The 12,303-nt window shown below is 38.1% G+C and overlaps 1 protein-coding gene across 2 annotated transcripts in view; it reads right to left on the reverse strand.

Moving 5' to 3' along the window:
* Positions 1-11,547, reverse strand: part of LOC127661036 (KH domain-containing, RNA-binding, signal transduction-associated protein 2-like) — a 108,230-nt gene extending 96,683 nt beyond the window's left edge. For both annotated transcript variants that reach the window (XM_052151583.1, XM_052151582.1), the window contains exon 1: positions 11,418-11,547. In XM_052151583.1, coding sequence (XP_052007543.1) covers positions 11,418-11,508 — 91 coding nt within the window. In that variant the 5' untranslated portion in view covers positions 11,509-11,547. The remainder of the gene's footprint in view (positions 1-11,417) is intronic.
* Positions 11,548-12,303: the final 756 nt, after the last annotated feature.

Raw genomic sequence — 12,303 nt, forward strand, 5'->3', positions numbered from 1 at the left:
TGCCCAAGGAAGACGCGGTTTACCGGCAGGGAAACCATTTTGTGGAATATACATCACACGGGGTTGCCTAGGGGACAACCAGCGCATGTGGAGCACTTACCTCAGTACTGGGGCCTGGGTGACGCCCGTACTGGTGCAGCAGCGAGCCTCTCCGAAGACTTGACGGCCGCTAGGATAGGGCGGAAGAACGTCCAGGGTTCACACTTCTTGCAAACACAACTGGGGAAAGAGCGCATGTCTTCACCTCAAGGGAGGGGAAATGCACAAGCGATACACCCGGCCAGCTGACCCGAACTTACCCATTTGTGTCACCTGAAAATACACGGGACGAAACTGGCTCAACCCTGAGGTTATAGAACCTTGCAAAGGCTCTACATATGTCTGCTAGAGAGGCGCCGTGGGACAACGCCCAAGAAGCCGCAACACCCCTGGTAGAATGGGCTCGTAGGCCAGCAGGGGATGGCACGTGCTGAGCATGGTATACCATAGTGATGGCATTAACGACCCAGTGGCCGATCCTCTGTTTGGAGACAGCGTTTTCCTTTCGCTGTCCACCGACGCAGACGATGAGCTACTCGGAGCTTCAAAAGCTCTGCGTGCGATCCAAGTGCGTGCGAAGAACGCAGGTTCACCACCTGATCCCTAAAAGGGGTCGTGGGAATCTTGGGCACGAAGCCCAGACTGAGTCTCAGGATGACATGAGAGTAAGCCGGACTGAACTCTAGGCACAGTTCGCTGACAAAGAATGCCTGCATGTCCCCTACCCTCTTCATGGAGGTGAGTGCCGTAAGGAAGGCGGCCTTCAGAGAGAACGCCTTTAGCTCTGCTGACTCAAGGGACTCAAAGGGAGCTCCCCGAAGGCCCCAAAGGCCCGAAGGCCACAGGAGGGAACGAGGCTTGACCTGGAGGGGTTTAACCTCCTCACGCCTCTCAGGAACCTGATGATCAAATCGTGCTTCCCTAAACACTTACTGCATCGTGATGTGCCGATATGGCAGCTACATACACTTCCAAGGTGGAGGGTGACAGCCGTCCCTCCAACTTTTCCTGCAGAAAGGAAAGCGCTGATCCAACTGTGCATCTCTGGGGGTCTTCATCTCGGGAAGAACACCACTGAGCAAAGAGATGCCACTTCAGGCCGTAAAGGTGCCTCGTTGAGTCTCTGAATTGACCCGGTGCAGACTCCAAAGGAGGAGACGGCGGGCGAGTTGTGACATACGGCGAGAGCGTAGGCACCAGGGCGGTTGATATACGCCACCGTCACTGTGTTGTCCATCCGGAGCAAAAGTGCTTGCTCTTTTGATCTCCGGGGATCAACGGCAATAGCCTCCTCAGGGCAAGTAGTACCGCCAGCCACGAGGCAGTTGATGTGCCAAAGCAGTCGCAGGTTTTTCCATGGGCCGGCGAATGAGTGCCCATTGCATACGGTGCCCCATCCCTGTTGGGAGGCATCTGTGGTAACCACGACGTGCCTGGGGACCTGGCCTAGGTGAACACCTGACCGTAGGAATGCTAGGTCTGAACAGGGGCTGAGTAAACGCAACAAGCCTGCATGACAAGGCGGTGTGTGCCGTGGCACCATGCTCGTCTCTCGACTCAGGTCTGTAGCCAGTGCTGAAGTGCTCTCATATACATCAACCCAAGTGCCTTGACCGACGCATACGAGCATACGAGCAGTGGAGTGGGAGGTCCGTGGGGTAATACCCGGCAGAGAGGCTCCCACTGAGGTCCCCATATCGCCCCCAGTGGTAACCGACCCTGCCTCATACCCGTAGGTAGAAGGACCGAGTCAGGGAGCCGGTGGGATGGTTTGCGCTCTTACAAGGGCGAGCTGCGACCACAACGGTCATATGGCCATGGTCATATCCTCACAGTGGGTGGCACCCAGACACGAAAGGCAGCAATAGTGGCCATCAGACGGGGAGAGACATCGACCGCAACCAGGAAATAAACACAAACGAAAAAGGCATCTTGAAAAATATGCTTTCCGTTTGCACCACTCTTTTAGAGAAAATATAACCCTTTTTGTGTTTTTTTATATAGGCAGATATATACAAATATATAAATGAAGTTATTCACTTCGTGAACTTTTTCTGCTGCTGAAGCACCCAGGGGTGTTTGCTCAGCACAACGTAGTGTGCGAGGGGGAGAAATGCTGGAAAGCGCCATAGATCCAACAGCGTGTAGAGATGAATGGAGGCGGCAGAGGAATTCAGCTCTGTAACTTGCTCGCTCGGCTCCGAAGAAGATATCTGATGTGTGTTTTCAGCTTCACTCCTTTTATACCTGTATGTCCGGGGGAGTGGCATGCAAATTCCACACGGCAATTTCCATTGGCCTTTTCTCAAGATCAGAGATAACTGGGCTCCGCAATTCATCGACACAACATCGAGTGAGTGACAGTTTTGAACCTTTGTTAACATCTATAACACCAGAATGTCAAATTCCACTCTGCATTGTTTATTTTGTATGTATTGTTTATTATAATTGGTACCATAAGCAACAATATGTCTTTTATGAATAAATAATTCATCAGTTTTCTGTGTCTTGCACATGTGTTGTATGCAGGGTTGGGGAGTAACGGAATACATGTAATGGGATTACATATTTAAAATACAAAATATAAGTAACTGTATTCCACTACAGTTACAGTTGAAATAATTGATAATTAGAATAGTTACATTCAAAAAGTATTTTGATTAATGAAGAGATTACTTTGCATTTTATTGTCAATTGTTTCATTTTATATTTCGTCCTTTCAGATGGAAAACATTTATACATATAAATGATGTGATCCAAAGTGCATCTGAACAGCGGTGAAAAACTTATGACATACGAGCAGACAGAGAAGTAAGTTTGAAGTAAGTATGGAGCAGAAGAAATAGAAAGAAACCTTCATAATTCATAATTTCTATTTTCCAGTTAGACCTTTGATATTAGGGCAAAACTCATATTCTTGATAATAATTTTTCAATTGTTTTCCTGTAAATATATAAAAGAATCCTTAAAACAAGATCAATTTGATTTGAAACAACACTGCATATTTAGGTTTTTCAGTGAATTTATTTTTAACATGTGAAATAAATTTTTAACATGTGTATTTTGTCTGACTGTTTTTATAGTCAAAACAAGTGAAAAAAATCTACCTGTGCTGAAGAAGTAATCCAAAGTATTTAGAATAAGTAACTGACCTTGAGTAACCCTGGTTGTATGATATGATGATTCAGTAAATAGATTTAGTGGGAAGAATAATGAGATGCTGAGTTTGTAATGTTTCAATAGTAAAAAAATAAAAAGAATCTAAGAATGAAAAAAGATTTATTTATTCATTCATTCATTCATCCCATACAGCATGTCATACATGTCTGGCCACACGTACAATGCATTACATGCAGCTAATGACAGCTCACTGATATAGATTTTCACAGAATAGAGACAGAAATACAAAAATGCCTAAATTCAATCTTTTTGCAAATTTATATTTTCCTTTAAAATTTGAATAGCTTTTTCAATCATAGCAATATATTAACTTTTGGCGAAGGCCTCATATAATGCACTAATAAGGAAACGATAGTACGATCATCATGCACTAAAAGATGACAGTCTTCTGGCGCGGCACATGAGTATAAAGTAGAGCAAAGGAACATTGAGAAAGGATCTTTTATGTCACAAACATTTGTGTTACCTGTCAGAAACCCCTGCACAATTAGAAAATTAAAACATCACACACGTAATTCAGTATCAATTTTGTACTTTTGCCAAAATGCACATTAACATCTGCATGTTTAATATTTTGCAAACACATGCAAATTATTCTGGGAGTGCAAGGATGAGCCCAAAGCCCCCTAACAGTAGTGTTTCATTAAGCCACCAAAAATGTTTACAGGAGAGAGCTATACTCACTGGCTCTTTCATTAAGTCTATGGGCATCCCATTTTTAGAAGGTGAAAGAAAATAAGAAAAGGCACCTGATATCCATCCGGAGACACTTGAGAACTCTTTTTTTTTTCAGCTGTTTAAGCCATAATCCATGCATTGCTATTCACTGAATATTCCACAGCAAAAACAAGTGGCATGTGTCAGTTATTCTACTGATGAAACCAACATGGTGAGAGGGGGTATAAAAAAAAATTATAAATTAAAAAAGTTAAAAGTAAAATATATAAAAATAAATGGATTATCTGGATTAAATTCATGATATTATTATATATTGAATTTTTTTAAATAATTATTTATCTTTATTTGTGGGCTTTTCTCATCAAACTTTGATATATGTGATTAATACAATTAATTAATAATACAATTAATTCCATAAAAAAAAAATATTATACAATATCTATCAATTTCAGCTGTGGAACATCATCAACATATTTATCAAAATATTAAGGTAGCTGCCATTAACCTATTAGCCTGCACATGATTACTCTGTGATAAGAGTTATGGCTTGATAAGTTTTAAAATGGAAAGCTGTTAGGAACAGCTGATCCTATCAACATACCAATTTTAAATAGCTCACACTCTACATTTTAATGTCCGCTCTTCGTAAAATTGCTGTAGTTGGTCTATCAATGTCTGTTACTTTGTAATCTGCCAGTCATGTATATTCTAAATGAACTCAATCAAGTTAAAAGGCTGCTTATGAAAATGGAACCCTATCATTAAATATTTTACATTACTCTGCCCTAAATTATTTGGGTTTGTCAGGGAAAGGTTTGATCACACATTCAACCAACTGCATTGATTAGCACAAATTTAAAACTTCTCGTATGATCTGTTTAGGCTCTGATAGACATGTGTATTAAACCTCAATATGCTGGAACTTGGAATGCAAACAGTTATTAAAAAAAACAAACAACAAAAACAACAACTGTACATTAAACTCAAAGCAATAGTAGCTAATATGTTGCAGTGAACAGTTAGTGGTGTCTACTTAACAAAGCAAGGTCCCCAAACAGTCAATTGTACATTTATTTTAATAGTCAAGGGTGATTTAATAGTCTAATATAACACACATTTTCCATATACCCTTGGACTTATAAAGTGTATGGGTAGAATTTTCCCATCGGGCACAACCATCCTTGAGAGTCTTGTAATGTGGAACTGTTGTTTAAATCACATTTTAATCACTACACTTGGGGGAAAGCAGTAAATAATAAACGTAAAAGTATAATAAAAATACTTCTCTAACTGAACTGCTATTCATGTAGTAAAATTACGTTAAAAAAAAAAAAAAAAACTAATGTTAAACTTAGCAGTATAGATTAGTGCTGTAACTGTCTAACAAAAATCTCTGATCAGCAATGAATGGCTAGTTGTTTATATAATATAAGAGCTGTTTAATGATAATGTTTTGTTTTCATCTCAGTAATAAAAGCTAAAGTGTGTAATTTTTGCACAATTTAGCATCACTGCACAAAATTGCAAAAATAAAAACAAAACGATTTAGAATTTGTATAGTGCAACAGAGACGGTGTTTACAATTTCAGAGGAAATTAGTCAATTTACGCAGTTGTCTGCATACTAAGCTGGGATAGGAGAAAATATTTTAAAACCAAAAACGTAAAACACTTCAGCTTGAAGACTTTTACAGATGAACCATTTATGCAAAATCCTACCTCGTGTTTATCATCACCATGTAATATACATTTCTAAAATGTTGGCAAGCAAAACATTTTTGCTGCCTTTTTATCCCCATGAGGCAAAGAAAGCTCTATTTTAGAAAAATGGACACTGTCCTTTTCTAAAGTAAGTAGTTTGCATCAAGTCACCTCTATAAAAGCAATTCAGCAATGTGCTTTACAAGATCAAACTGACAAACTGGTATTTGAAGAATCCACTCAAGAGGAACAGTTTATTTCAGTTTGGTGGTTGGCTGAAATGTACTGTTTTACCTGGAGTTCGAATGGTGGAGAAGCATAAACTTTAAACAGTTCTGGTGTTATCACGACCAGGTAAAAATTGTGATGTGTGAAGAACAGACCCTGGTATTCCACGGAGTTCCTCACAAATTCGGAGGAACATATATTCCTACTAATTACAGTCTCCTTCAGCCAGCGGCGATTTCTCTGGGCCACCAAAGCCTTCTCTGCTGGTGTAACACGCCTAATAAATAAAAAAATTATTCATCCTTTCATTCTCATAGACCTTTTTGCTTTTTTGATGTATTTTCAATTTCTTTCCACTACTAATTCATCTACAAACGAATAGCAAAAAAAAAAAAACATTTTTATCCAATCAGAATTTATTCCTGGATGCTCACAGGCAAAGGTGACAACTTTTTCACAAATCCAATTGCCTGAAGCCATGCTCCTTAGCCGAAGAATCTGAGCTCCACCCCGTCAGGCCTTCAGAATTTCCACAGAATCCCTCAACACTGCAGTGAATAGGAATCTAAAGGCAGACTGACAACTAATCAGCTTGATATATTTTTTCTTGGTGGATGTCCCAGTCCAGGCCTTCTAGTTGGCAATATTGGGGGGAGGGATTTCAACAGTACAACACACCCCATAAGTGACAACTTTAGTGACAAAAAAAAACCAACCTTGTCCTAAGTCCTTTCGGATAAAATAATTTTATATCTGAACCCTGCCTGAATGTATGCTAGTGTGGTTTTATGTGTTTGCTTGTTATCCTAATAGCTATAGCAAAAATATAATTATGAATTTTAGTTTGAAGACCAGAACTTACAAAAATAATTATAATTGAAGAGGATTTTGAAATAAGTGATTTTGAACAGTCTTTCTGCCAATGCTAGAGAAAACACATTTCTGTAAAATCTAATAGTTATTGAAATATAGCTCTTGTGACAACTTCCTAATGTGTTAAATAACCCCGGTTTCCCCTATTTCACAATATATACTCATGAAAGACCAAAAAACAAAACACAATTCTACTGAACAAAAACAAACAAACAAAAATTCATTTGGTAAACAACAAAGGTTGGCATGATTGTTGGTGCCAGATGGGCTGGTTTGAGTATTTCTGTAACTGCTGATCTCCTGGGATTTTCACGCACAACAGTCACAACAAAATGCTTGGCGGCCTGAGGGGGACCTACACAATATTAGACAGGTGGTTTTAATGTTGTGGCTGATCAGTGTACATCAGCATGACAGTAATGCTGGCATTTCATCTGTCTGTGTTTTTTGATATGCAAGGAATTGTATAGTCAGCCCTTTTGTCGCAAAATAAAACGAAATAATTTAAATATTGATGTGTAATTAAATAATTGTATTATGGAACAATGCACAGCGCGGAGTGCAACAAAAGACATTGGTGTAGTGACTGCAGTCTCATCGGTCACATATTAGCCAGGACATACCATATTTTGGCTAAAAAGAACCAATCATTAAATACATTGTCCATTAACCTGTATTCAAGCAGCAAAACAGTCAAGGGTAATCCCCACCCCCAGGCAACCAGCAACATCGGGCAAACATTCCGTAATTTCCATTACACGGGATGTGTCTTAAAGCAGACACTCAACAGAGGCGAACAGTGCAAATCAATACTAGAACAACAGCAAAGGACCTTGTGAAGATGCTGGAGGAAATAAGTAGACAAGTATCTATATCCACAGTAAAACAAGTCCTATATCTACATAACCGTAAAGGCTGCTCAGCAAGGAAAATGCCAATGCCCCAATACCACCATAAAAAAGCCAGACTAGAGAAAGCAACTGCACATGGGGACAAAGATATTACTCTTTGGAGAAATTTCCTCTGGTCTTTTGATAATAAAGTTTTCATTCTTTTGTTATTGGAAAAGTTACCAAGTTTTGGCTGGGAGTGTTTACAGTGGTCATGTATATTGAAGTCTTTAAGGGAACAGCACTGAAAACTGAGCATTTCAGACTGAGGGCCAGAGACAGGTTGTTGAGGGCCAGACAAAATGACCCCTTTAAAAGGTGTGATCACTTTTGAACCAAAATAACTAGATGCTGTGAGAGGCTCTTAGCCTGAACTAACCTGGTTTCCTAAACCAAAGAAACGTTGAGTATTAAAGTATTTTACATTATTTGCCTTCATCTAAATGTACAGAAGGGACAAAAACAGTGCAGAATTTAAAAATTTAAAATTTAAATGTAAAAAATCATGGAATGGAGTAATTTCCTATGTACTATATATTCAAGACAGAATTACGGTTCACTGGCCCTAAAGGCACATGCAACGACATTACTATCCTATGACATTCTGAAATAAATATAATATGTGCTTGGGTAATTAAACACTGGCAGGGTACCAGTAGCTCAGCATGAAATGTAACAAACCACAAGGCTTTTTTTTTTTTTTTTATCTTCGTCATTACTGCTTGTTATTTCTGATATATTATATTAAGGTAAATATATCACTGGAAAATGATAACAGAAGAACCATAAATCATCACAGATAAACCAATACATAAAAGACAAACTTAACTGTTTGTAAAGGAAATATTTCTCTGCACATTGCATGTCTTGGAACAGTGGTTCTCAACTGGTTTCCCTTTAGAACCCAGATTTCTTTTTTTATTGGGCATCAAGTGGCAACTCAACACAATACCAAAATTGTTAATCATACAAAAGTGCATTTTACTGTTGCATTTAGCACTGTTTTTTTCTTCTGCTGTCAGTGACCATATCAGAACAGACGTGTGACCTCTTTTTGGGTCATGACCCATAAGTTGAGAACCACTGTCTTATGAGAAGCTGTAACTATTAAGTATTTCAAGACAGTATGACGTACTTTGATTAAAAGTAATCCACTGGAGAAGAGCCTGTTCCTCTACTTTGAACTGTCTTTACTATACTGCCAGTGATTACAACTAATTCCAGTTAAATAAGCCTTTTTGTGTCTCCTATCTGCAGACTTTGATAACCATGGCCAATTTAGTTCATTGAAAAGATAGCATACAAATGACTTACTATCCATTTTCTGGAGAGACGTGTTATCTTGATCTGCTTTCAAGATTGTGACTAATTATTGGGGGGACTTCCCCCTATAAAAATGCATATTATGTTTTAGCTTCAGCTGCACCGTTAGGTTCCAATTCTTACCTTTTAAAACAAATCAGCACAGAATTTAAACCAGCTACTGAGAAAACGTTCATTTTCTGGCTCTCATATGGAATAGATTAGGGCCTAATCACAATCTGAATGGGATGTAAATGTTCCAAAGAAATTTAAAAATAACACTTTAGGCATTGTCATTAACATAGGTTTGTGCTTTGCACTCTAGGAAGGAATGTTTTTTGATTCTATGAAGTATGATGAAAATGAACATCTTTTAAACATGCATTAAAATAAGGCATGAGATGATATGCACAAACACAAATGCTGCAGGTTTTCAGAACACTGATTCACAAATAGATAATCTAAAATTGATGAATCACGTTATATGGTTTAAAAATATGTTTTACTATTACTTACAATTAACTGATGGACCAGTTAAAACTGTTGTCATTTAATTACATGCATGCTTATTCAACAGTGCACACCCCACTTTGCTCTTCTGCACTTGAGATAATCTGAGTCAGTGTGCATACTTTGTAATAGCCGTAATTGCCTCTTAATTACTCTGCTTACTATCTGATGAGTTGTCAAGGACTGCTTTTATCTTATCCAAACTGTAATGAGTTCAAATCATATGCAATATTACCATGTTTGGTCAATATCCTTATGACCTCATACAGATTAACAACACAGTCCGACTAGGATAAAGCAAAGTAATTTTTTTGGCCAACTGCCAGCACTGATAATTAAATCTATAGCCTACAGATACCCCAAACATCTGATAACAGCTTCTGCAGGGAAAAAAAACTATAAAAGCTTGAATTCATCATCGTTCAGATTGATCCAACCTGTTCTATAACTGAAGATCTTTTTAAGAATGATAGATTGGATAAATTTGTATATTTGTTATTTTTACAATGCGTCATCATGCATAAATCCTAAAGTAGAAAACCTTGTCATATTTATTCGCTAATTTGAGTAAGTTTCAGTCCTAAATAAAATAAGTACATTTTACTTAACTTTTCAAAAAAATAATTCTCCCCAGCATGCATCGGGCTTGAATAATTAATGGACTTACATGGTTTCACTGTTTGTACGTTTATTTAAAAAAAAAATTGTTTTTGGTTGTTACGTTTGTTCATTATAAAAGAAAAAAAGAAAATCTGTTAATTGTTACCATCATTGTGTTTTTGCACCAGGTGTTGAGATCTCTGTGCACAGCTTCATACTGAGATTCATTTGCCAGTAAAGTCATGTGGTGTATCATTTAAAGTGTTAATAATAAAAGTTTAAAGTTTAACGTGGAATGTTCTAATTAAAAAAAATATTTAACAAAATGTAACTAATTTCTACTAAGCTTATTTAAATACCACATACATCAGATTTGTAAGTAAAAGTTACTGAGATATTTAAGTTAAATTTGCTGTCTCACTTCAATCAATACCATGAAATTAAGTAGAATTTAATTGTATACCATAAACATTTTAGTTAGAAAAACTGTGCCAGATAACTTGCGAAAAAAAAAAAAGTTAAATCTTACTCGTCATTTTTTCCAGTGTTGTTAAATAAAATGTAGGCTACACTGAACCAGTAAAAGCTACATTGGCTTCAGTACAACAGTTTGCCTTATTGCTTGAGGTGCACTGCAGTATTTGTTAACCAACTGAAGTCGGGGTAATTTAATTTTCGTGATGAAATATAAAGCTAAACATGCGTTTTTAAGACCACAGACAGCACGAAAACTATCGAAAATTGAATAGGCCAATAACCGCCTGATATATTTTCTGTTGTTTATGTAAAGTAAATAGGTAACGTAAAAGAGCATTTTCAACACACTAATGAGGCGTTCACACCGAACGTGTTATTGCGTCTGTCCACGCGAATTTTCCATTGTTTTTCTATGTAAACATACGCTACACTGACGTCTTTGGTCGTTGCGCCGCGTTTTTTAGACGCCGTGTCAAGTTAAAAAGAACTTAAACTTGTTAACAACACGTCTCGACAGAAACCTACCTACTGTTTCATTCGTTGCGCTGTGTCTAGCTTTTTTTAACGCAATTACGCGTTCTGAACGTCCCCTTACTCTGCTGCTTCACAGCTGGCTTGAGTCTGATAAACGAAGTTAAGCACAGAAACTATACATGAAAAATTAAAACCTTACACACATAATCACAAAGACCCAGCCTGCCTCTGAACAATTCCCTTATTTTACTAAAGAAATGTACAACTGAGGACCTTTAATGAATGATAAACACCGGATTAATTTTTCCATCCAAGAGCGGGCGTTGGTGTGTGCAATGTGCATTTATCTATCGCGACATTATTCATGAATATGTTATACACGACATCAGCACAAACAAGGTACAGCAGCGACGCCACACCAAACAGATACGAGCCAGAAATGATGGCACAAGAAATCGTAGTTTACCTTCAGCGAGAAGGCGCATCGCATGCACGAACGACGTGTCCAGGCTCTCCTTCTCAGCAAGGAGCTCTGGCAGGTACTTGTCCTGATCCATATCTCTCCTGAACACCGCGAGAGCAGGTGAGACGATCAAAGTGGTGAGTGATGGAATGAGTCTGTGGATGTTGCTTTTAAACAGACTGCGTAATTTTGGAGAGGGGTCGCGCACGTCTAAAGCACACAATGTGGAATATCTCAATGCTCTGTACCTATATCCTGAAGAACGATTTAAACGCAAATGTAAAACCTCCCACCTCAGTCATAGAATCAACGTCCTAACTCCGCCCATCTGTAGCTGGATTGGTTATGGAAGAGAGCCAACTACAAGCAAATATTAGAAATTGACTATAGGATGACTATGAAAACATGCCAAGGTACTCGTTCTTACTGTTGAGCTGTCAGCCCTGTCCATGGTTCTGAAAACCTTATCATCTGCTAATCTTTTAGTTTTGTAATCTCATACAGTCTCATCCAATAGTTGTACTGGATTATCTTTGCACATTTGGTTTGGGCAGAAATCTTCTGAACTGATGTATAGACAGGGTTGGAGAGTAACGGAAGACATGTAACTGGATTACGTATTTCAAATACAAAATATTAATAACTGTATTCCACAACAGTTACAGTTGAAATAATTGCTGATTAGAATACAGTTACATTCAAAAAGTATTTTGATTACTGAAGAGATTTCTTTGCATTTTATTGTCATTTGTTTCATTTTATATTTCGTTCTTTCAGATGGAAAACATTTATACATATAAAAGATGTGATTAAAAGTGCATTTGAACAGCTGTGAAACACTTTCTTATGATGTGTTACACTCATACAAGCAGACAGAGAAGTAAGTTTG

This window comes from Xyrauchen texanus, chromosome 20 (assembly GCF_025860055.1).
Source record: "Xyrauchen texanus isolate HMW12.3.18 chromosome 20, RBS_HiC_50CHRs, whole genome shotgun sequence".
In the NCBI taxonomy this organism is placed as follows: domain Eukaryota; kingdom Metazoa; phylum Chordata; class Actinopteri; order Cypriniformes; family Catostomidae; genus Xyrauchen; species Xyrauchen texanus.